The 26388-nt window shown below is 41.4% G+C and overlaps 1 protein-coding gene across 7 annotated transcripts in view; it reads left to right on the top strand.

Annotated features, from left to right (window-relative positions):
- Positions 1–26388, top strand: part of pch2 (pachytene checkpoint 2 protein) — a 429043-nt gene that overhangs the window by 385788 nt on the left and 16867 nt on the right. For 6 of the 7 annotated variants that reach the window (XM_071672066.1, XM_071672065.1, XM_071672061.1 and 3 more), the window contains 2 exons: positions 8455–8608; positions 19716–19828. In XM_071672066.1, coding sequence (XP_071528167.1) covers positions 8455–8608; positions 19716–19828 — 267 coding nt within the window. Of the gene's footprint in view, positions 1–8454; positions 8609–19715; positions 19829–24770; positions 24908–26388 lie in introns of all 7 variants that reach the window. The other variant, XM_071672062.1, reaches the window with a different exon arrangement.

The following is a 26388-nucleotide window of genomic DNA, read 5'->3' as shown; positions in this document are numbered from 1 at the left end:
TGTATGTGAGAAATACTTAGAAAAGCAAATGGATTTGTATGTAGCATTTATGGATCTGGAGAAGGCATATGATAGAGTTGATAGAGATGCTCTGTGGAAGGTATTAAGAATATATGGTGTGGGAGGCAAGTTGTTAGAAGCAGTGAAAAGTTTTTATCGAGGATGTAAGGCATGTGTACGTGTAGGAAGAGAGGAAAGTGATTGGTTCTCAGTGAATGTAGGTTTGCGGCAGGGGTGTGTGATGTCTCCATGGTTGTTTAATTTGTTTATGGATGGGGTTGTTAGGGAGGTAAATGCAAGAGTTTTGGAAAGAGGGGCAAGTATGAAGTCTGTTGGGGATGAGAGAGCTTGGGAAGTGAGTCAGTTGTTGTTCGCTGATGATACAGCGCTGGTGGCTGATTCATGTGAGAAACTGCAGAAGCTGGTGACTGAGTTTGGTAAAGTGTGTGAAAGAAGAAAGTTAAGAGTAAATGTGAATAAGAGCAAGGTTATTAGGTACAGTAGTGTTGAGGGTCAAGTCAATTGGGAGGTGAGTTTGAATGGAGAAAAACTGGAGGAAGTAAAGTGTTTTAGATATCTGGGAGTGGATCTGGCAGCGGATGGAACCATGGAAGCGGAAGTGGATCATAGGGTGGGGGAGGGGGTGAAAATCCTGGGAGCCTTGAAGAATGTGTGGAAGTCGAGAACATTATCTCGGAAAGCAAAAATGGGTATGTTTGAAGGAATAGTGGTTCCAACAATGTTGTATGGTTGCGAGGCGTGGGCTATGGATAGAGTTGTGCGCAGGAGGATGGATGTGCTGGAAATGAGATGTTTGAGGACAATGTGTGGTGTGAAGTGGTTTGATCGAGTGAGTAACGTAAGGGTAAGAGAGATGTGTGGAAATAAAAAGAGCGTGGTTGAGAGAGCAGAAGAGGGTGTTTTGAAGTGGTTTGGGCACATGGAGAGAATGAGTGAGGAAAGATTGACCAAGAGGATATATGTGTCGGAGGTGGAGGGAACGAGGAGAAGAGGGAGACCAAATTGGAGGTGGAAAGATGGAGTGAAAAAGATTTTGTGTGATCGGGGCCTGAACATGCAGGAGGGTGAAAGGAGGGCAAGAAATAGAGTGGATTGGAGCGATGTGGTATACCGGGGTTGACGTGCTGTCAGTGGATTGAATCAAGGCATGTGAAGCGTCTGGGGTAAACCATGGAAAGCTGTGTAGGTATGTATATTTGCGTGTGTGGACGTGTGTATATACATGTGTATGGGGGGGGGTTGGGCCATTTCTTTCGTCTGTTTCCTTGCGCTACCTCGCAAACGCGGGAGACAGTGACAAAGTATAATAAAATAAAAAAAAAAAAAATGGCTCATGGTGAAGTGCCTGAGAATTGGCAGAATGCATGCCTAGTGCCATTGTACAAAGGCAAAGGGGATAAAGGTGAGTGCTCAAATTTTTTTTTTTTTTTTTAATTTTCCAAAAGAAGGAACAGGGAAGGGGGCCGTTGAGGATATTGCCTCAAAGGTCCAGTCCTCTGTTCTTAACGCTACCTCGCTAACGCGGGAAATGGCGAATATTATGAAAGAAAGAAAGAAGTTTGTTGAGTATTCCTGGGAAATTATATGGGAGGGCATTGATTGGAGAGTGAAGGCATGTACAGAGCATCAGATTTTGGAGGAGCAGTGTGGTTTCAGAAATGTTAGAGGATGTGTGGATCAGGTGTTTGCTTTGAAATATGTATGTGAGAAACACTTAGAAAAACAAATGGATTTGTATGTAGCATTTATGGATCTGGAGAAGGAAGATGATAGAGATGCTCTGTGGAAGGTATTAAGAATACATGGTGTGGGAGGCAAGTTGCTAGAAGCAGTGAAAAGTTTTTATCGAGGATGTTAGGCATGTGTATGAGTAGGAAGAGAGGAAAGTTATTGGGTCTCAGTGAATGTCGGTTTGCGGCACGGGTGCGTGATGTCTCCATGGTTGTTTAATTTGTTTATGGATGGGGTTGTTAGGGAGGTAAATGCAAGAGTTTTGGAGAGGGGGCAAGTATGCAGTCTGTTGTGGATGAGAGGGCTTAGGAAGTGAGTCAGTTGTTCGCTGATGATACAGTGCTGGTGGCTGATTCGGGTGAGAAACTGCAGAAGCTGATGACTGAGTGCGTGAAAGAAGAAAGCTGAGAGTAAATGTGAATAAGAGCAAGGTAATTAGTTGCAGTAAGGTTGAGGGACAAGTGAATTGGGAGGTAAGTTTGAATGGAGAAAAACTGGAGGAAGTGAAGTGTTTTAGATATCTGAGAGTGGATTTGGTAGTAGATGGAACCATGGAAGCGGAAGTGAGTCACAGGATGGGGAGGGGGTGAAAGTGCTGGGAGCCTTGAAGAATGTGTGGAAGGCGAGAACATTATCTCGGAAAGCAAAAATGGGTATGTTTGAAGGAACAGTAGTTCCAACAATGTTATATGGTTGCAAGGCGTGGGCTATAGATAGGATTGTGCGGAGGAGGGTGGATGTATTGGAAATGAGATATTTGAGGACAATATGTGGTGTGAGGTGGTTTGATCGAGTAAGTAATGAAAGGGTAAGAGAGATGTGTGGTAATAAAAAGAGTGTGGTTGAGAGAGCAGAAGAGGGTGTATTGAAATGGTTTGGTCACTTGGAGAGAATGAGTGAGGAAAGATTGACAAAGAGGAAATATGTGTCTGAGGTGGAGGGAACGAGAAGTGGGAGACCAAGTTGGAGGTGGAAGGATGTAGTGAAAAAAATTTTGAGCTGGAGGGTGAAAGGCATGCAAGGAATGGAGTGAATAGGAATGATGTGGTATACTGGGGTTGACGTGCTGTCAGTGGATTGAACTAGGGCATGTGAAGTGTCTGAGGTAAACCATAGAGAGTTTTGTGGGGCCTGGATGTGGAAAGGAAGCTGTGGTGTTGGTATATTATACATGACAGCTAGAGAATAAGTGTGAACACATGTGGCCTTTGTTGTCTTTTCCTAGCGCTACCTTGCGTGTATGCAGGGGGAGGGGGTTGTCATTTCATGTGTGGTGGGGTGGCGACAGGAATGAATAAAGGCAGCAAGTATGAATTATGTACATGTGTATATATATGTATATGTCTGTGTATGTATATATATGTATACGTTGAAGTGTATAGGTATGTATATGTGCGTGTGTGGACGTGTATATATATATACATGTGTATGTGGGTGGGTTGGGCCATTCTTTCGTCTGTTTCCTTGCGCTACTTCGCTAACGTGGGAGACAGCGACAAAGTATAATATATAAATAGATTGATCTATAGTATAGATTTTGAAGGGAAAAAGAAGAGATAAGGGAAAGTATGTATGAATTTGGAAGAAGTGTAAAACCTGTCCTTTAGAGTGTGCCAGGTCATAGTTATTGGGAAAGGCATGAGAGGATAAAGAGTTCCAAAGTTTTCAGTTGTAAGGAAAAAACAATTATCAGAATGGCTACTCTTGAGTTGTTAACAGTCACACAGTAATCATGTGACCTTGCAGCTTGCCGAGTATTGTGTGGTCCAGCTAGTGGTGGGGGCACAAGTCAAGGAAATACCTATAGAAGAGGGAAAGTGAACCAAGATTGTGGCATAGGGCAAGTAGGTCAAATTTTGAAGTTAGCCTGGGAGAGTTTATTCGTTGAATCATTTTTGACTTAACTCCATTAAGTAAGGATGCAGAACTAGAACTACCATAAAATGAATGGATCGGTTGTGTGTATGAATAGATCAACTGTTCAGAAGAAAAGAAATTTCAATATCTCAACAGGGCTCTCAGTTTCTTAGAGGTAGACTTAGCTATTTCATAATGTGGGGTTTCCAAGAAAGAGTTCTATATTACAGAAATACCTAGTATATTCATTGAACCAAGAGGTGGAATTACAGAACTGCCAGAGGAGAGAGGAAAGTTATGAGTAGGGATTCAAATATTTTGCAAGCGGTAGATGTCAAAGTAATACAACGACAGTTTGAGGAGTTAGAATGGATGTACCATTGCATGCTCCCAAGAAGAAGAAATTCTGGATTTTAAACAAAAGCGAAACAGATGAGCTAGCACAGGGGCAAGTTTAAAGGCACACTCTTTCAGTACATGGGGATGGATGCCATCAGGAACATAACCCTTCCTTGTGTCCAAAGAGAGAAATGCATTTTGGACAATCTTAAGAGATTACAGGGAGGAGGACAGGATTAGTAAGAGTAGCATCACGGGATGAAGGAATGTTATTCATCCATGATGGAATTAGAGGAGAAACGGGAACCAAAGAGAGTTGTTTAAATTCTTTAATGTAAAAGTAGCCTTCAACAATAACTATGCTAAAAAGAATATCTTAAAAACTCGTCAGAATATTCTGCAGGCTGTGTTTATAGAATACCTTGTAAAAAAATTTGTTTTATGTTCGGCAGACTGGTAAGGATCTTTTTGTTAAATTTAAGCAACATAAATGTAGTATAACAACAGGACAAGAATCAAATGCTTCATTTAACCATGTTAATAATTATGACCATTGTATTGACTGGAGTAATGCTAATTCAGTTAGTAACTGTACTATGTGGCTGTGAACGAAAGATTGAGAAAGGCTGTGCTGGATGCTAGAGTTGTGAGAGGATTCTTAGTGGGGATGAGGATGAGGGAGAAGTGGAGGTATGGTAAGGAAGAATGGAGAGGTAAAAGTGTTGGCAAGTGAGAAGATGAATCAGGAAAAATGCAGGGAGGAGTATGAAAGGAAAGTAACTGAAAGCTCGGATGAAAGTGTAGTGAATATCGGAAGATGAGAACATTATCTCGGAGAGGAAAAAATGGGCATGTTTGAAGGAATAGTGGTTCCAACAATGTTATATGGTTACGAGGCATGGGCTATAAATAGGGTTGTGTGGAGGAGGGTGGATGTGTTGGAAATGAAATGTTTGAGGACAATATGTGGTGTGAGGTGGTTTGATTGAGTATGTAATGAAAGGGTAAGAAAGATGTGTGGTAATAAAAAGAATGTGGTTGAGAGAGCCAAAGAGGGTGTGTTGACATGGTTTGGACACATGGAGAGAATGAGTGAGGAAAGATTGTCAAAGAGGATATATGTGTCAGGTTGAGAGAAGGAGAAGCGGGAGACCAAATTGGAGGTGGAAGGATGGAGTGAAGAAGATTTTGAGCAATCAGGCATGAACATACAGGATGGTGAAAGGCGAACAAGGAATAGAGTGAACTGGAACGATGTGGTATACCACAGTCAACGTGCTGTCAGTGGATTAAACTAGGGCATGTTAAGTGTCTGGGGTAAACTATGGAAAGGTCTGTGAGGCCTGGATGTGAAAAGGGAGCTGTGGTTTTGGTGCATTACACATGACAGCTAGAGACTGAGTGTGAATGACTGTGGCCATTTTTGTCTGTTCCTGGTGCTGCTACTGGAGGGGGGATGCTATTTTGTGTGTAGTGGGGTGGCAACGGGAATGGTTGAAGGCAATATGCATGGATATGTACATGTGTATTTATGTTTATGTGTGTTTTTATATGTATGTATACGTTGAAAAGTATTTGTATGTATATGTGCGTGGGTGGGCATTTATGTATACACATGTGTATGTAGGTGAGTTGAGCCAATCCTCATCTGTTTCCTTGCGCTACCTCACTTACACTTACATGGGAGATGGTGGCTAAGTATGATAAAGTATGATAAAGTGAAGGGTGCAAATGGGGAGGTGATAACAAGTAGTGGTGATGTGAGAAGGAGATGGAGTGAGTATTTTGAAGGTTTGTTGAATGTGTTTGATGATAGAGTGGCAGATATAGGGTGTTTTGGTCGAGGTGGTGTGCAAAGTGAGAGGGTTAGGGAAAATGATTTGGTAAACAGAGAAGAGGTAGTAAAAGCTTTGCGGAAGATGAAAGCCGGCAAGGCAGCAGGTTTGGATGGTATTGCAGTGGAATTTATTAAAAAAGGGGGTGACTGTATTGTTGACTGGTTGGTGAGGTTATTTAATGTATGTATGACTCACGGTGAGGTGCCTGAGGATTGACGGAATGCGTGCATAGTGCCATTGTACAAAGGCAAAGGGGATAAGAGTGAGTGCTCAAATTACAGAGGTATAAGTTTGTTGAGTATTCCTGGTAAATTATATGGGAGGGTATTGATTGAGAGGGTGAAGGCATGTACAGAGCATCAGATTGGGGAAGAGCAGTGTGGTTTCAGAAGTGGTAGAGGATGTGTGGATCAGGTGTTTGCTTTGAAGAATGTATGTGAGAAATACTTAGAAAAGCAAATGGATTTGTATGTAGCATTTATGGATCTGGAGAAGGCATATGATAGAGTTGATAGAGATGCTCTGTGGAAGGTATTAAAAATATATGGTGTGGGAGGCAAGTTGTTAGAAGCAGTAAAAAGTTTTTATCGAGGATGTAAGGCATGTGTACGTGTAGGAAGAGAGGAAAGTGATTGGTTCTCAGTGAATGTAGGTTTGCGGCAGGGGTGTGTGATGTCTCCATGGTTGTTTAATTTGTTTATGGACGGGGTTGTTAGGGAGGTAAATGCAAGAGTTTTGGAAAGAGGGGCAAGTATGAAGTCTGTTGGGGATGAGAGAGCTTGGGAAGTGAGTCAGTTGTTGTTCGCTGATGATACAGCGCTGGTGGCTGATTCATGTGAGAAACTGCAGAAGCTGGTGACAGAGTTTGGTAAAGTGTGTGAAAGAAGAAAGTTAAGTACAAATGTGAATAAGAGCAAGGTTATTAGGTACAGTAGGGTTGAGGGTCAAGTCAATTGGGAGGTGAGTTTGAATGGAGAAAAACTGGAGGAAGTGAAGTGTTTTAGATATCTGGGAGTGGATCTGGCAGCGGATGGAACCATGGAAGCGGAAGTGGATCATAGGGTGGGGGAGGGGGCGAAAATTCTGGGAGCCTTGAAGAATGTGTGGAAGTCGACAACATTATCTCGGAAAGCAAAAATGGGTATGTTTGAAGGAATAGTGGTTCCAACAATGTTGTATGGTTGCGAGGCATGGGCTATGGATAGAGTTGTGCGCAGGAGGATGGATGTGCTGGAAATGAGATGTTTGAGGACAATGTGTGGTGTGAGGTGGTTTGATCGAGTAAGTAACGTAAGGGTAAGAGAGATGTGTGGAAATAAAAAGTATGGTTGAGAGAGCAGAAGAGGGTGTTTTGAAATGGTTTGGGCACATGGAGAGAATGAGTGAGGAAAGATTGACCAAGAGGATATATGTGTCGGAGGTGGAGGGAACGAGGAGAAGAGGGAGACCAAATTGGAGGTGGAAAGATGGAGCGAAAAAGATTTTGTGTGATCGGGGCCTGAACATGCAGGAGGGTGAAAGGAGGGCAAGGAATAGAGTGAATTGGAGCGATGTGGTATACCGGGGTTGACGTGCTGTCAGTGGATTGAATCGGGGCATGTGAAGCGTCTTGGGTAAACCATGGAAAGCTGTGTAGGTATGTATATTTGCGTGTGTGGACGTATGTATATACATGTGTATGGGGGTGGGTTGGGCCATTTCTTTCGTCTGTTTCCTTGCGCTACCTCGCAAACGCGGGAGACAGCAACAAAGCAAAAGAAAAAAAAAAATATATATATATATATATAATTTTTTTTTTTTTTTCATACTATTCGCCATTTCCCGCGATAGCGAGGTAGCGTTAAGAACAGAGGACTGGGCCTTTGAGGGAATACCCTCACCTGGCCCCCTTCTCTGTTCCTTCTTTTGGAAAATTAAAATAAAAAAATGAGAGGGGAGGATTTCCAGCCCCCCTCTCCCTTCCCTTTTAGTCGCCTTCTATGACACGCAGGGAATACGTGGGAAGTATTCTTTCTCCCCTATATATATATATATATATATATATATATATATCCCTGGGGATAGGGGAGAAAGAATACTTCCCACGTATTCCCTGTGTGTCGTAGAAGGCGACTAAAAGGGGAGGGAGCGGGGGGCTGGAAATCTTCCCCTCTCGTTTTTTTTTAATTTTCCAAAACAAGGAACAGAGAAGGGGGGCCAGGTGAGGATATTCCCTCCAAGGCCCAGTCCTCTGTTCTTAACGCTACCTCGCTAACGCGGGAAATGGCGAATAGTTTGAATGAAAAAAATATATATATATATATATATATATGACAAGACTCATAAGATCATTTTACAATAGAAACTTATATACCATGGCTGATTTTGTCAAATGGTCTGTAATTATGTTCTTGTAGACGGTAAATGTTGACTTTGGTTTAGTTCCTCAGCTGAATTTTATTTGATTATCATAAGCACTGGTAAGTTTCCAAGAGTGCATTAATACAGTGTACAAGTAATAACAAATTTCCAATTGAGATTCAGGTATTTGTAAAAATGTTGGAGGAAGGTAATTAGCCAGAAATGAAGTTGGATTCAGGTTTTGGAGCTCATTAACACAAAGATGGATTCTGAATTGAATAAATCTTTGGAATGTTACTTCATAAGTGTACTTATTTTCTTTTCTTAGGTATTCAAATGTTCTGATAGTTACGACATCCAATATATCTGGTACTATTGATTTGGCTTTTGTGGATCGTGCCGACATCAAGCAGTACATTGGGCTTCCCTCTCGTGCTGCAATTTATCAGATTTACCATTCCTGTATAAATGAAATGAAAAGGGTGAGTTTTATTACATGGTTTCTTTGGAAATGGTATTTTTTTAGATAATTCTTAAAGAGCATGTAAATGGAATTTTTCTTAGACAGATCTTAAAGAATATATTATCTTTGCTTTTGTATTTCTTAGAAAACAATAATCTTTGCTTTTGTATTTCTTAGAAAACAATATAAGAGATAAGATTTATGAATTAGAACAATTTTTGTAAAGAGCTTCCATTATCGAAAGATGTAGTTTTCTTTGTGGACATAGCAAATGTAGTTATGAGGTGGAAGTGAAAAAAAGGTCTCATAGTCAAGTAGGGCACTACGGTACAAAGGAAATAAGTTGAGGATGTATTGACTGAACTGAAGGGCTATATGTGCTCGACTCACCTCATGTAAATGACTACAGAGTTATAGGTAATAGCTAAGAAGAAGTTTGCTTCAGGGAAAACTAGGTGTTCTTGTAGAATATACTGATATTTAACTAAAGTTTAAGTTTCAGATTTTGAAATCAAGTTAAGCAAACTTGGGTCATAGATTTGAAATGTATATGGATTGAAATGATGTAGGAAATAAGTTCATAAGAATGTAGTGAAGCTATCTAACACCCATTCCCTCTAGAACTCCCATCAAGGGGTGGCCATGGCAAAAAGAAGTCTCCATATATTTCTGTCCTTACATGCCTCCCCCGCATACACTATTCCACAATTTCTTCCACCATTTTTCTCTGTCCAGTATTTACTCTTCAACTCTATTTCCTTATATCACAGGTGGTCTGCCTTTCACACCATTCCCTTTAGTTGTATTATCATACACTCTCCTTGTAAATTTGTCATCTTGCATTCTCTCCTTATGCCCAAACCATTCCAAAGTATTGTATTTCACCCTTTCCTCCACTTCCCAAGACATTCCCTGGAATACCAAAACTTTCATACACCTCCTCATTTCTTTCTTCATTCCATCTGTATGTCTATTTGTATCTCTAATGCCTGTTGCTTTTGGGAACTCCCATCAAGGGGTGCCCATGGCAAAATAGTGCTTATCCCAGTTTTTACATGCCCCCTCACATACACCATTACTTGCATTCTTCCACCATTTCCTTCCCTCCAGTATTCTTCCTTTCTATTTGCCCATGTCACAGGTATTCTTCCTCTCACGCCAATACCTTAAATTATACTATCATACACTCTCCTTGAAACTCCCAGTCTTGCATGCTTTCCACTTGCCCAAACCACCTCAAAGTATTATGTTTTACCCACTCTACCACTCCACAATTCATTCCTTTTGCATTCTCTGCCATACCACATTGTTTATACACCCCTTTATTTATCTATTCATTCCATCTAGTCATACCACATGCTCTTTTCAAATAGCTAATTTCCAAAGCCTGGATTCTTGGCTAATATAACTCATTCCATGTCCATGGTTTTGCTGCATAGGTTAGGGTTGGGAGGACTATGCTGTTCCAAAATTTTTTCTTCTTCCATACTTCCTTCTCTACCTTTCATGATTCTCTTAAGGGACCTAGTGACTCATCTTCCATGTACTGCTGCCTCCCTTATCTCTCCTTCCATATCACCAAACTTACCCAATGTAGCTTCTAAATACTAAAATTCTCTCACGTGTTCCAGTCTTTTTCTCTCTATATCCAAAGCTCAGTTTAGTTCACTTTCTTCTTTCACTCTATATGGTTTTACAAAATCTATAGTTTCATTCATGTTTCCTTTCAAACACCATTACTTTACTTTTACTTGCATTTACCTTCAAAGCATACGCTTATACACACCATAAAACACACTTACAGCCTTCCTTAACTCCTCTTCACTTACAGGAAACAACATGGCATCATCCACAAACAGGCTTGTCACCATATCTCACCACCACATTCCATCTCTGCACCCCTTTTTCCTAGTTTGGCTTTCATTTCTGTATGTATGTATGTATGTATGACTCATGGTGAGGTGCCTGAGGATTGGCGGAATGCGTGCATAGTGCCATTGTACAAAGGCAATGGGGATAAGAGTGAGTGCTCAAATTACAGAGGTATAAGTTTGTTGAGTATTCCTGGCAAATTATATGGGAGGGTATTGATTGAGAGGGTGAAGGCATGTACAGAGCATCAGATTGGGGAAGAGCAGTGTGGTTTCAGAAGTGGTAGAGGATGTGTGGATCAGGTGTTTGCTTTGAAGAATGTATGTGAGAAGTACTTAGAAAAGCAAATGGATTTGTATGTAGCATTTATGGATCTGGAGAAGGCATATGATAGAGTTGATAGAGATGCTCTGTGGAAGGTATTAAGAATATATGGTGTGGGAGGCAAGTTGTTAGAAGCAGTGAAAAGTTTTTATCGAGGATGTAAGGCATGTGTACGTGTAGGAAGAGAGGAAAGTGATTGGTTCTCAGTGAATGTAGGTTTGCGGCAGGGGTGTGTGATGTCTCCATGGTTGTTTAATTTGTTTATGGATGGGGTTGTTACGGAGGTGAATGCAAGAGTTTTGGAAAGAGGGGCAAATATGAAGTCTGTTGGGGATGAGAGAGCTTGAGAAGTGAGTCAGTTGTTGTTCGCTGATGATACAGCGCTGGTGGCTGATTCATGTGAGAAACTGCAGAAGCTGGTGACTGAGTTTGGTAAAGTGTGTGAAAGAAGAAAGTTAAGAGTAAATGTGAATAAGAGCAAGGTTATTAGGTACAGTAGGGTTGAGGGTCAAGTCAATTGGGAGGTGAGTTTGAATGGAGAAAAACTGGAGGAAGTGAAGTGTTTTAGATATCTGGGAGTGGATCTGGCAGCGGATGGAACCATGGAAGCGGAAGTGGATCATAGGGTGGGGGAGGGGGCGAAAATTCTGGGAGCCTTGAAGAATGTGTGGAAGTCGAAAACATTATCTCGGAAAGCAAAAATGGGTATGTTTGAAGGAATAGTGGTTCCAACAATGTTGTATGGTTGCAAGGCGTGGACTATGGATAGAGTTGTGCACAGGAGGATGGATGTGCTGGAAATGAGATGTTTCAGGACAATGTGTGGTGTGAGGTGGTTTGATCGAGTAAGTAACGTAAGGGTAAGAGAGATGTGTGGAAATAAAAAGAGTTTTGGAAAGAGGGGCAAGTATGAAGTCTGTTGGGGATGAGAGAGCTTGGGAAGTGAGTCAGTTGTTGTTTGCTGATGATACAGCGCTGGTGGCTAATTCATGTGAGAAACTGCAGAAGCTGGTGACTGAGTTTGGTAAAGTGTGTGAAAGAAGAAAGTTAAGAGTAAATGTGAATAAGAGCAAGGTTATTAGGTACAGTAGGGTTGAGGGTCAAGTCAATTGGGAGGTAAGTTTGAATGGAGAAAAACTGGAGGAAGTAAAGTGTTTTAGATATCTGGGAGTGGATCTGGGAGCAGATGGAACCATGGAAACGGAAGTGGATCACAGGGTGGGGAGGGAGCGAAAATCCTGGGAGCCTTGAAGAATGTGTGGAAGTCGAGAACATTATCTCGGAAAGCAAAAATGGGTATGTTTGAAGGAATAGTGGTTCCAACAATGTTGTATGGTTGCGAGGCATGGGCTATGGATAGAGTTGTGCGCAGAAGGATGGATGTGCTGGAAATGAGATGTTTGAGGACAATGTGTGGTGTGAGGTGGTTTGATCAAGTAAGTAACGCAAGGGTAAGAGAGATGTGTGGAAATAAAAAGAGCGTGGTTGAGAGAGCAGAAGAGGGTGTTTTGAAATGGTTTGGGCACATGGAGAGAATGAGTGAGGAAAGATTGACCACGAGGATATATGTGTCGGAGGTGGAGGGAACGAGGAGAAGTGGGAGACCAAATTGGAGGTGGAAAGATGGAGTGAAAAAGGTTTTGTGTGATCGGGGCCTGAACATGCAGGAGGGTGAAAGGAAGGCAAGGAATAGAGTGAACTGGATCGATGTGGTATACCGGGGTTGACGTGCTGTCAGTGGATTGAATCAGGGCATGTGAAGCGTCTGGGGTAAACCATGGAAAGCTGTGTAGGTATGTATATTTGCGTGTGTGGACGTATGTATATACATGTGCATGGGGGTGGGTTGGGCCATTTCTTTCGTCTGTTTCCTTGCGCTACCTCGCAAACGCGGGAGACAGCGACAAAGCAAAAAAAAAAGAAATATATATATATATATATATATATATATATATATATATATATATATATATATATATATATCTTTCTTTCTTTCATACTATTCGCCATTTCCCGCATTAGCGAGGTAGCGTTGAGAACAGAGGACTGGGCCCTTGAGGGAATATCCTCACCTGGGCCCCTTCTCTGTTCCCTCTTTTGGAAAAAAAAAAAGTGAGAGGGGAGGATTTCCAGCCCCCCGCTCCCTCCCCTTTTAGTCGCCTTCTACGACACGCAGGGAATACGTGGGAAGTATTCTTTCTCCCCTATCCCCAGGGATATATATAATAAATATATATAATATAATATAATATAATATATAATAAAATTCCACTGCAATACCATCCAAACCTGCTGCCTTGCTGGCTTTCATCTTCCGCAAAGCTTTCACTACCTCTTCTCTGTTTACCAAATCATTTTCCCTAACCCTCTCACTTTGCACACCACCTCGACCAAAACACCCTATATCTGCCACTCTATCATCAAACACATTCAACAAACCTTCAAAATACTCACTCCATCTCCTTCTCACATCACCACTACTTGTTATCACCTCCCCATCTGCACCCTTCACTGAAGTTCCCATTTGCTCCCTTGTCTTACGCACTTTATTTACCTCCTTCGAGAACATCTTTTTATCCTCCCTAAAATTTAATGATACTCTCTCACCCCAACTCTCATTTGCCCTTTTTTTCACCTCTTGCACCTTTCTCTTGACCTCCTGTCTCTTTCTTTTATACATCTCCCACTCAATTGCATTTTTTCCCTGCAAAAATCGTCCAAATGCCTCTCTCTTCTCTTTCACTAATACTCTTACTTCTTCATCCCACCACTCACTACCCTTTCTAATCAACCCACCTCCCACTCTTCTCATGCCACAAGCATCTTTTGCGCAATCCATCACTGATTCCCTAAATACATCCCATTCCTCCCCCACTCCCCTTACTTCCATTGTTCTCACCTTTTTCCATTCTGTACTCAGTCTCTCCTGGTACTTCCTCACACAGGTCTCCTTCCCAAGCTCGCTCACTCTGACCACCCTCTTCACCCCAACATTCACTCTTCTTTTCTGAAAACCCATACAAATCTTCACCTTAGCCTCCACAAGATAATGATCAGACATCCCTCCAGTTGCACCTCTCAGCACATTAACATCCAAAAGTCTCTCTTTCGCACGCCTGTCAATTAACACGTAATCCAATAACGTTCTCTGGCCATCTCTCCTACTTACATACGTATACTTATGTATATCTCGCTTTTTAAACCAGGTATTCCCAATCACCAGTCCTTTTTCAGCACATAAATCTACAAGCTCTTCACCATTTCCATTTACAACACTGAACACCCCATGTATACCAATTATTCCCTCAACTGCCACATTACTCACCTTTGCATTCAAATCACCCATCACTATAACCCGGTCTCGTGCATCAAAACCACTAATACACTCATTCAGCTGCTCCCAAAACACTTGCCTCTCATGATCTTTCTTCTCATGCCCAGGTGCATATGCACCAATAATCACCCATCTCTCTCCATCAACTTTCAGTTTTACCTATATTAATTGAGAATTTACTTTCTTACATTCTGTCACATACTCCCACAACTCCTGTTTCAGGAGTACTGCTACTCCTTCCCTTGCTCTTGTCCTCTCACTAACCCCTCACTTTACTCCCAAGACATTCCCAAACCACTCTTCCCCTTTACCCTTGAGCTTCGTTTCACTCAAACACACTACCTATCTCTCCTTTTTTCACATCTTGGTTACATCCACACACATTTAGACACCCCAGTCTGAGCCTTCGAGGAGGATGAGCACTCCCCGCGTGACTCCTTCTTCTGTTTCCCATTTTAGAAAGTTAAAAAATACAAGGAGGGGAGGATTTCTGGCCCCCCGCTCCCGTGGACGTATATATATATATATATATATATATATATATATATATATATATATATATATATATATATATATATATATATATATGTATATATATATATATATATTGCTTTGTCGCTGTCTCCCGCGTTTGCGAAGTAGCGCAAGGAAACAGACGAAAGAAATGACCCAACCCACCCCCATACACATGTACGTAATTCATACTGCCTGCCTTTATTTATTCCCATCGCCACCTCGCCACACATGGAATAACATCCCCCTCCCCCTTCATGTGTGCGAGGAGTGCTAGGAAAAGACAACAAAGGCCCCATTCGTTTACACTCAGTCTCTAGCTGTCATGTAATAATGCCCGAAACCACAGCGCCCTTTCCACATCCAGGCTCCACAGAACTTTCCATGGTTTACCCCAGACGCTTCACATGCCCTGATTCAATCCATTGACAGCATGTCGACCCCGGTATACCACATCGTTCCAATTCACTCTATTCCTTGCACGCCTTTCACCCTCCTACATGTTCAGGCCCCGATCACACAAAATCTTTTTCACTCCATCTTTCCACCTCCAGTTTGGTCTCCCATTTCTCCTCGTTCCCTCAACCTCTGACACATATATCCTCTTGGTCAATCTTTCCTCACTCATTCTCTCCATGTGCCCAAACCATTTCAAAACACCCTCCTCTGCTCTCTCAAGCACACTCTTTTTATTTCCACACATCGCTCTTACCCTTACATTACTTACTCGATCAAACCACCTCATACCACATATTTTCCTCAAACATCTCATTTCCAGCACATCCACCCTCCTGCGCACAACTCTATCCATAGCCCACGCCTCACAACCATACAACATTGTTGGAACCACTATTCCTTCAAACATACCCATTTTTGCTTTCCGAGATAATGTTCTCGACTTCCAAACATTCCTGAAGGCTCCCAGAATTTTTGCCCCCTCCCCTACCCTATGATTCACTTCCGCTTCCATGGTTCCAACCGCTTCCAGATCCACTCCCAGATATCTAAAACACTTTACTTCCTCCAGTTTTTCTCCATTCAAATTTACCTCCCAATTGACTTGACCCTCAACCCTTGCTCTTATTCACATTTACTCTCAACTTTCTTCTTTCACACACTTTACCAAACTCAGTCACCAGCTTCTGCAGTTTCTCACATGAATCAGCCACCAGCGCTGTATCATCAGCGAACAACAACTGACTCACTTCCCAAGCTATCTCATCCACAGCAGACTGCATACTTGCCCCTCTTTCTAAAACTCTTGCATTCACCTCCCTAACAACCCCATCTGTAAACAAATTAAACAACCATGGAGACATCACACACCCCTGCCGCAAACCTACACTCATTGAGAACCAATCACTTTCCTCTCTTCCTACACGTACACATGCCTTACATCCTCGATAAAAACTTCACTGCTTCTAACAACTTACCACCCACACCATATATTCTGAATACCTTCCACAGAGCATCTCTATCAACTCTATCATATGCCTTCTCCAGATCCATAAATGCTACATACAAATCCATTTGCTTTTCTAAGTATTTCTCACATACATTCTTCAAAGTAAACACATGATCCACACATCCTCTACCACTTCTGAAACCACACTGCTCTTCCCCAATCTAATGCTCTGTACATGCCTTCACCCTCTCAATCAATACCCTCCCATATAATTTCCCAGGAATACTCAACAAACTTATACCTCTGTAATTTGAGCACTCACTCTTATCCCCTTTGCCTTTGTACAATGGCACTATGCAAGCATTCCGCCAATCCTCAGGCACCTCACCATGAATCATACATACATTAAATAACCTTGCCAACCAGTCAACAATACAGTCACCCCCTTTTTTAATAAATTCCACTGCAATACTGTCCAAACCTGCTGCCTTGCCGGCTTTCATCTTCTGCAAAGCTTTTACTACCTCTTCTCTGTTTACCAAATCATTTACCCTAACCCTCTCACTTTGCACACCACCTCGACCAAAACACCCTATATCTGCCACTCTGTCATCAAACACATTCAACAAACCTTCAAAATACTCACTCCATCTCCTTCTCACATCACCACTACTTGTTATTGCCTCCCCATTAGCCCCCTTCGCTGAAGTTCCCATTTGCTCTCTTGTCTTACACACTTTATTTACCTTGTTCCAAAACATCTTTCTATTCTCCCTAAAATTTAATGATACTCTCTCACCCCAACTCTCACTTGCCCTCTTTTTCACCTCTTGCACCTTTCTCTTGACCTCCTGCCTCTTTCTTTTATACATCTCCCACTCATTTGCATTTTTTCCCTGCAAAAATCGTCCAACTGCCTCTCTCTCCTCTTTCACTAATACTCTTACTTCTTCATCCAACCACTCACTACCTTTTCTAATCAACGCACCTCCCACGCTTCTTATGCCACAAGCATCTTTTGCGCAAGCCATCACTGCTTCCCTAAATACCTCCCATTCCTCCCCCACTCCCTTTACCTCTTTTTATTCTCACCTTTTTCCATTCTGTACTCAGTCTCTCATGGTACTTCCTCACACAAGTCTCCTTCCCAAGCTCACTTACTCTCACCACCCTCTTCACCCCAACATTCTCTCTTCTTTTCTGAAAACCCCTACAAATCTTCACCTTCGCCTCCACAAGATAATGATCAGACGTCCCTCCAGTTGCACCTCTGAGCACATTAACATCCAGAAGTCTCTCTTTCATGCGCCTATCAATTAATACGTAATCTAATAACGCTCTCTGGCCATCTCTCCTACTTACATACTTATGTATATCTCGCTTTTTAAACCGGGTATTCCCAGTCACCAGTCCTTTTTCAGCACATAAATCTACAAGCTCTTCACCATTTCCATTTACAACACTGAACACCCCATGTATACCAATTATTCCCTCAACTGCCACATTACTCACCTTTGCATTCAAATCACCCATCACTATAACCTGGTCTTGTGCAACAAAACCACTAACACACTCATTCAGCTGCTCCCAAAACACTTGCCTCTCATGATCTTTCTTCTCATGCCCAGGTGCATATGCACCATTAATCACCCATCTCTCTCCATCAACTTTCAGTTTTACCCATATTAATTGAGAATTTACTTTCTTACACTCTATCACATACTCCCACCACTCCTGTTTCAGGAGTAGTGCTACTCCTTCCCTTGCTCTTGTCCTCTCACTAACCCCTGACTTTACTCCCAAGACATTCCCAAACCACTCTTCCCCTTTACCCTTGAGCTTTGTTTCACTCAGAGCCAAAACATCCAGGTTCCTTTCCTCAAATATACTACCTATCTCTCCTTTTTTCTCATCTTGGTTACATCCACACACATTTAGACACCCCAATCTGAGCCTTCGAGGAGGATGAGCACTCCCCACGTGACTCCTTCTTCTGTTTCCCCTTTTAGAAAGTTAAAACACAAGAAGGGGAGGGTTTCTAGCCCCCCGCTTCCTTCCCCTTTAGTCGCCTTGTACGACACATGAGGAATGCATTGGAAGTATTCTTTCTCCCCTATCCCCAGGGATACTTATGTGTATCTCTTTTTTAAACCAGGTATTCCCAATCACCAGTCTTTTTTTAGCACACAAATCCACAAGCTCTTCACCGTTTCCATTTACAACACTGAATATCCCATGTACACCAATTATAGCCTCAACTGCCACATTACTCACCTTTACATTCAAATCACCCATCACTATAGCCTAGTTTCCTGCATCAAAGCTGCTTACACACTCACTTAGCAGTTCCCAAAACACTTGCCTTTCATGATCTTTCTTCTCATGACCAGGTGCATAAGCACCAATAATCACATATCTCTCTCCATCCACTTTCAGTATTACCCACATCAATCTAGAATTTACTTTCTTACACTCTATTGCATACTCTTACAACTCCTGCTTCAGGAGCAATGCTACTCCTTCCTTTGCTCTTGTCCTTTCTCGAACCCCTGACTTTACTCCCAAGACATTTCCATACCAACCTTCCCCTTTACCCTTGAGCCTCATTTCACTCAAGAGCCAAAACATCCAGGTTCCTTTTTTCAAACATCCTGCCTGTCTCTCCCAATCTATATGCATGAAAGCTATTGTTATTGTCAGCAGACAGTGTACCTCTTTAACTATTCTCCTAATATGGTACTCGGGCAACTGGTTAGGGTTGTTGTCAACTTCCAAACCCTTCTCACGCACAGAATCTTGAATCTTGTTTTCTGCTAGGTAACAATTATATTGAGGCTGTCTTTTGCTACTCTACATTTACTTGGGTTGAATTTCATCAGCCACATTTCTGGCCTACTTTGGGGTCTGTTTTGGTTCCCTTATAAGCTGATACAGTCCCTGCTTTTCACCTCCCTCATAACTTATGCATTATCTGCAAACATATTCATGTAGGATTTGATATGTACCTGTACCTGAAGGCATATGTTGGAAATTAAATGCCTGAGGACAATATATGGACTGAGTAAGGTTGATAGGGAATGATAAGGTAACAGATGTTTGATGATAGGTGGCATATGATTGAGAAAGTGGACCAGGGTGTACTGAAGTGGTTTGGTCATATAAAGAGGATGAGTGAGAAGAGACAAAGAGAATATACATGTCAGAAGTGGAAGAAGCAATAGGGAGGGGAAGACCAAGAAGAAGAAAGGATGGAGAGAGGCTTTGAGTTGTCAGGGCATGAATACTCAGGAGGGTGGGATGCATGCATTGGATAGAGGAAATAGAGTGCTGTTTGCAGGTGACATGTTGTCATGGGCTGAACCAAGACATATGAAGTTGTCAGGGGAACCATGAATCATCCTATGAGGTTTAACTGTGGATAGGGGTTGTGGTGCTGGAGGCATTATATGTGACAGCTTGAGAGTGGATGTGATGAAATGAGGCTGTTCTGAACTTGTCCTTTTAGTACTTAGTTGATGTGGGATTTAATGGCACACAGGTATGGGGAAAAAAATGAAGTGCTTGAAGTGTAATTGGGGTTCAGTAACAGGGATACCCATATATACAGCAAATGTCTTGATATACTGTCTCAATTGTTTGCAACAGAAACATTAAATTATTTGTAACTGTCTGTTTCAGACTGGTATTATTGTCGACAGCGAAATGATCTTCACTCTGCGGGAGCTACAAACCACAAATATGATTTTAAATGATGCAACTAGATTATCAGTATTACTGTGGGAGATAGCAGGGTAAGTAATGGAATTCATTTTAGTCATGTGTTTGATATCCATATATATTTTAGTATCAGCCCCATGAATAAGAAGGTAGCTATTTATAAATATTATTCTTACTGATATTTTTGAAGCATTTTTTGATAAAATGTGCAAGTTCCTCTGAAGATTATGACTCCAAAAAGCATTACTGAAACCCAGTAAGGGAGTAACAATATGGTTAAAAAGAAGAGGGTGTGTAAATCAGATTTCTGCTTTTAGGTAGTTAATGGAGAAAGTTTTATGAAAACAAACAAGTGTGTATGGTATTTTTCATTTACAGTAGGTCTGTAATAAAGATAAGAAAAAGTCTTTGGAAGTTCTTTCTGTGGTGTGAATAAACTCATGAATGTTATTATGGAAGTAAGGGTTTTGTGAATGAGTGGCTTGAAATAAATAGGTATGAATTAGGTCTATGTAATGTCACCATGACATGCTGTTTTATTAGCTGAATCAGAGTAGGAGGTCAATGTAAAAGTAGATCACTTTAAAGTTATGTGTATGATATGGATAATGAAAGTACGTGTAAATAAAAGCAAGGTCTTTGTTTTTGAAATAGTCGCATTTTCATTATAATATCAGTTGAATGGGAGAGGCATGAAATGCTATTTGATGTGATTATGTGGAAGTGATAATCAATGTGTACAGTGTAAAGTTTTGGGGAATAGTGTCATTCAAGGGAGGAGAATTAGAAATGAATAGAAAATTTATCGAGCAAAAATATGGAAGATTCTTTACTTGTAGAAGATTCATGAGCGAAAATGAAAATAGAGACAGTTACTTTAAACCATTGGACTGTACCAATGATTGTAGGAATGATAAGTATGGCTATAAACCACTTTTCTTCTTCATCTAGTTATATATTTATATTTTATTATACTTTGTCGCTGTCTCCCGCGTTTGCGAGGTAGCGCAAGGAAACAGACGAAAGAAATGGCCCAATCCCCCCCATACACATGTATATACATACGTCCACACACGCAAATATACATACCTACACAGCTTTCCATGGTTTACCCCAGACGCTTCACATGCCCTGATTCAATCCACTGACAGCACGTCAACCCCGGTATACCACATCGCTCCAATTCACTCTATTCCTTGCCCTCCTTTCACCCTCCTGCATGTTCAGGCCCCGATCACACAAAATCTTTTTCACTCCATCTTTCCACCTCCAATTTGGTCTCCCTCTTCTCCTCGTTCCCTCCACCTTCGACACATATATCCTCTTGGTCAATCTTTCCTCACTCATTCTCTCCATGTGCCCAAACCACTTTAAAACACCCTCTTCTGCTCTCTCAACCACGCTCTTTTTATTTCCACACATCTCTCTTACCCTTACTTTACTCACTCGATCAAACCACCTCACACCACTCATTGTCCTCAAACATCTCATTTCCAGCACATCCATCCTCCTGCGCACAACTCTATCCATAGCCCACGCCTCGCAACCATACAACATTGTTGGAACCACTATTCCTTCAAACATACCCATTTTTGCTTTCCGAGATAATGTTCTTGACTTCCACACATTCTTCAAGGCTCCCAGAATTTTCGCCCCCTCCCCCACCCTATGATCCACTTCCGCTTCCATGGTTCCATCCGCTGCCAGATCCACTCCCAGATATCTAAAACACTTCACTTCCTCCAGTTTTTCTCCATTCAAACTCACCTCCCAATTGACTTGACCCTCAACCCTACTGTACCTAATAACCTTGCTCTTATTCACATTTACTCTTAACTTTCTTCTTCCACACACTTTACCAAACTCAGTCACCAGCTTCTGCAGTTTCTCACATGAATCAGCCACCAGCGCTGTATCATCAGCGAACAACAACTGACTCACTTCCCAAGCTCTCTCATCCCCAACAGACTTCATACTTGCCCCTCTTTCCAAAACTCTTGCATTTACGTCCCTAACAACCCCATCCATAAACAAATTAAACAACCATGGAGACATCACACACCCCTGCCGCAAACCTACATTCATCTAGTTAACCTTATATATTCTTTACCCTATGTAGCATTTTAGAGCATTTTAGCTAACTTTCATGATATAGCTTCATTTCTTATTTTGTCACCCTAAGATTGACAGCCATTATTTGAACCCTGTGTGATAAGTGCAAGATAGCCCATATACTTGTACAGATTAAAATCTGAAGAGGATGATTTGCTTTAACTGCATTGGCCATGTACACACTGCAGGTAAATAAATGTGAGTTATTGTGAAAGAAAAGAGCAATTTAAAAGAACTTTCTAGAAAATATATACTCATATTTTGCAGTTTTGACATTCTTCAGTTTGTAATATATCTGGCAATCCTTCCCCAAGTTTCTTCTTTTTAGTCATATAAAATGCATTCACATAATTTTTTACAACTTGACTGATAAGACAATTTTTTTCCCCCAATTGCATATCCCACCTTAACAAGGTAATGTAAGAAATGAAAAAAAGACTTCATTTGCCCACACCTACTCACTACCTGTCATGTATAATGTACTGAAACTAAATTCTGTCATCCACATCCAAGACCCACGGACTTCTCTGTGCTTCTTTGTTACACAGCAATGTTATTTTCCTAACCCCTTTCTGTTAGCATAGCTAAAAAAATATTTTTAGGGGGTCATGGCTAAAAAATAATATGAAGGGCATGCATAGAATTACCATTTGATATAAACTTAGAAGTAAGTAATCCATATATTTACTCAAGGTTAGTTTTTCAGTTTATGTACATAAGCTCAGCTTTGTAACTCAGTTCAAGAATTATTTACACAAAGCAAAGACATTAATCAAGGGAACATATCTGTGATTGAGGGTCATGCCCCCCCCCCCCCCTTTCCTGGGCATATGCCAGTGCCCCTTTCTTATTTACACAAAAAGTCTATTTCTTTATTGCAGTAGTTAGTATTATCATTAATTTTTACATGCTTGTTCAGCATTTCCTGCATTAGTGAAGTAGTGCCAGGAACAGACAAGAAAAAAGACCTCATTCACTCGCATCCATTCCCCTATATACCACATCACTCCAATGCACTCAGTCCCATGCATACCTTTCACCCTTCTGAATGTTCAGGCCCTGAGCACTCAAAATCTTTTTCACCACTACCTATCTCTCCAATTTGGTCTCCCCTTCTCCTTGTCCTCTCTCCACTTCTGACACATATCCCCTACTTGTCAACCTTTCCTCACTCATTCTCTTCATATGTATACACTATTTTAGCATACTCTTTTGAGCTCTGTCAACCATCCTCTTCCTATTACCACTCCTTTCCCTTACCCTAATATATATATCCACCCTCCTTTGTACATTCTCATCTATACCCAATGACTTTACATCCATACAACAGTCTTGGCATTACTATATCTTCAAAACAAAACCCATTCTTGCCCTACCAGATTAGGTTCCTTTCTTTCCACACATATTCAGTGCTTCCAGAACCTTTAACCCCTAACCTAGTCTATAACTCACTTCTGTTTCCATTATTCCATTAACTGCTGTATCTACTCAAAGGTATTTAAAATGCCCCATATCCTTCAAGTTTTCTCCATTCAAACTCACACCCCTGTCTCTCAGCACTGCTAAACTTAATAACTTGGCTTTTATTCACATGTTCTTTTAATTTCCTCTTTTCACACACTCTTGTAAACACAAACACCAGCTACTGTAGTTTCTCACTTGGATTTGCCACTAGTCCTGTCATCAGCATAAAACAAGTGACACTTCATAGGCCCCATCACTCCCTAAAAACTGCATACCTGCTCTTCTCTCTAAGACCTATGCTCTTTATTCCCTCTCCACCCCATCTATAAACAAAGAAAGCAGTCATGGTGACATTACACACCACTGCTGCAGACCCACCTTCACCCAGAACCACTCGCTTTCCTCTCTACTTACTTGCACACACACCTTACTCTCTTGATCAAAACTCCTCACTGCTTGCAGTAGCTTTCCTTCCTCACCACGCATTTCTAGCACCTTCCACAAAGCATCTCTAACAACTTTATCATATGCTTTCTCCAGGTCAATAAATGCCCCCTACAAATCCTTCTGTTTCCCTAAATATTCCTCACACATAATCTTCATCACAAAGACTTGATCCACTCATCTTTTACCTGTAACCTATCAAACACTACTCTTCCATGCACTCCACAAACTTTTACCCCTGTAATTTGAACACTCACCTTTATACCCCTTGCCCTTGTACAGCAGCACTCTACATGCATTCTGTCAGTCCTCAGGCACCTAATTAACTAATCAACAACACAGTCTTAAGAAATTTAACTGTGGTACCATTCACTCAGCTGCTGTGCCACATCTCATCTTACACAAGGCCTTCACTACCTCTTCCTTCTTCACCATATCATTTTCCATGCCTCTCACTAAGCATGCCTTATGACCAAAACACTCTACATCTGCTACCTTATCATCAGTCCTTTAAAATACCCACTTGACCTCTTCATCTCATTACTAGCTATTACCTCTTCCCCATTAGGCTCTTCACAAGCATTTTTATTGGTTATCATGTTTTTCTCACACTATTAACTTCCTTCCAATATATCTCTTGTTCTAACTGAAGTTTGCTGATACTTACCCTAGATCTCATTAGCCTGCTTTTTCAGTCCTTGTAAAATAATCCTTATACTGAAGTTTTCAAAGAAATCTACTCTCCGAAAAAATACCAAAAATTGTAGGTAATAGTTCAGGGTATTTTTTAGGCCAAAAACTTCCAGTTTTAAAACAGTATTTGTTTTATTATGTATATCATACTTGATCGCCATGTCCTGTATCAGCGAGTTAGTACCAGAAAACAGACGAAGAACAGCCCATCTGCTCACACACACACACACACACACATATATATATATATATATATATATATATATACATATATATATTTTATATTTTATATATATGTTTTAGATATCTGGGAGTGGATCTGGCAGCGGATGGAACCATGGAAGCAGAAGTGAATCATAGGGTGGTGGAGGGGGCGAAAATCCTGGGAGCCTTGAAGAATGTGTGGAAGTCGAGAACATTATCTCGGAAAGCAAAAATGGGTGTGTTTGAAGGAATAGTGGTTCCAACAATGTTGTATGGTTGCGAGGTGTGGGCTATGGATAGAGTTGTGCACAGGAGGGTGGATGTGCTGGAAATGAGATGTTTGAAGACAATGTGTGGTGTGAGGTGGTTTGATCGAGTAAGTGATGTAAGGGTAAGAGAAATGTGTGGAAATAAAAAGAGTGTGGTTGAGAGAGCAGAAGAGGGTGTTTTGAAATGGTTTGGGCACATGGAGAGAATGAGTGAGGAAAGATTGACCAAGAGGATATATGTGTCGGAGGTGGAGGGAACGAGGAGAAGTGGGAGACCAAATTGGAGGTGGAAAGATGGAGTGAAAAAGATTTTGAGTGATCGGGGCCTGAACATGCAGGAGGGTGAAAGGAGGGCAAGGAATAGAGTGAATTGGATCGATGTGGTATACCGGGGTTGACGTGCTGTCAGTGGATTGAATCAGGGCATGTGAAGCGTCTGGGGTAAACCATGGAAAGCTGTGTAGGTATGTATATTTGCGTGTGTGGACGTATGTATATACATGTGTATGGGGGTGGGTTGGGCCATTTCTTTCGTCTGTTTCCTTGCGCTACCTCGCAAACGCGGGAGACAGCGACAAAGCAAAAAAAAAAAAAAATATATATGTGTGGTTCCAACAATGTTATATGGTTGAGAGGCGTGGGCTATGGATAGAGTTGTGCGGAGGAGGGTGGATGTGCTGGAAATGAGATGTTTGAGGACAGTATTGGTGTGAGGTGGTTTGATCGAGTAAGTAATAATAGGGTAAGAGAGATGTGTGGTAATAAAAAGAGTGTGCTTGAGAGAGCAGAAGAGGGTGTGTTGAAATGGTTTGGTCACATGGAGAGAATGAGTGAGGAAAAAATGACAAAGAGGATATATGTGTCAGAGATGGAGGGAACGAGGAGAGTTAGGAGACCAAATTGGAGTGGAAAGATGGAGTGAAAAATATTTTGAGTGATCGGGGCCAGAACATGCAGGAGGGTGAAAGGCATGCAAGGAATAGAGTGAATTGGAACGATGTCGTATACTGGGGTCAATGTGCTGTCAATGGTTGAACCAGGGCATATGAAGCATCTGGGGTAAACCATAGAAAGTTTTGTGGGGCCTGGATGTGGAAAGGGAGCTGTGGTTTCGGTGCATTATACATGACAGCTAGAGACTGAGTGTGAACGAATGTGCCCTTTGTTGTCTTTTCCTAGTGCTACCTTGTGCACATGCAGAGGGAGGGGGTTGTCGTTTCATGTGTGGCAGGGTGGTGACGGGAATGAATAAGGGCAGACAGTATGAATTATGTACATGTGTATATATGTATATGTCTTTGTGTGTGTATATATATGTATACGTGGAGATGTATAGGTATGTATATGTGCATCTGTGGATGTGTATGTATATACATGAGTATGTGGGTGGGTTGGGCCCTTCTTTTGTATGTTTCCTTGTGCTACCTCGCTAACACGGGAGACAGTGA

Source organism: Panulirus ornatus, chromosome 17 (genome assembly GCF_036320965.1).
Source record: "Panulirus ornatus isolate Po-2019 chromosome 17, ASM3632096v1, whole genome shotgun sequence".
Lineage (NCBI taxonomy): Eukaryota > Metazoa > Arthropoda > Malacostraca > Decapoda > Palinuridae > Panulirus > Panulirus ornatus.
Note: the sequence above shows the minus strand (reverse complement) of the source record. Positions and strands in the feature narration are given on the sequence as shown.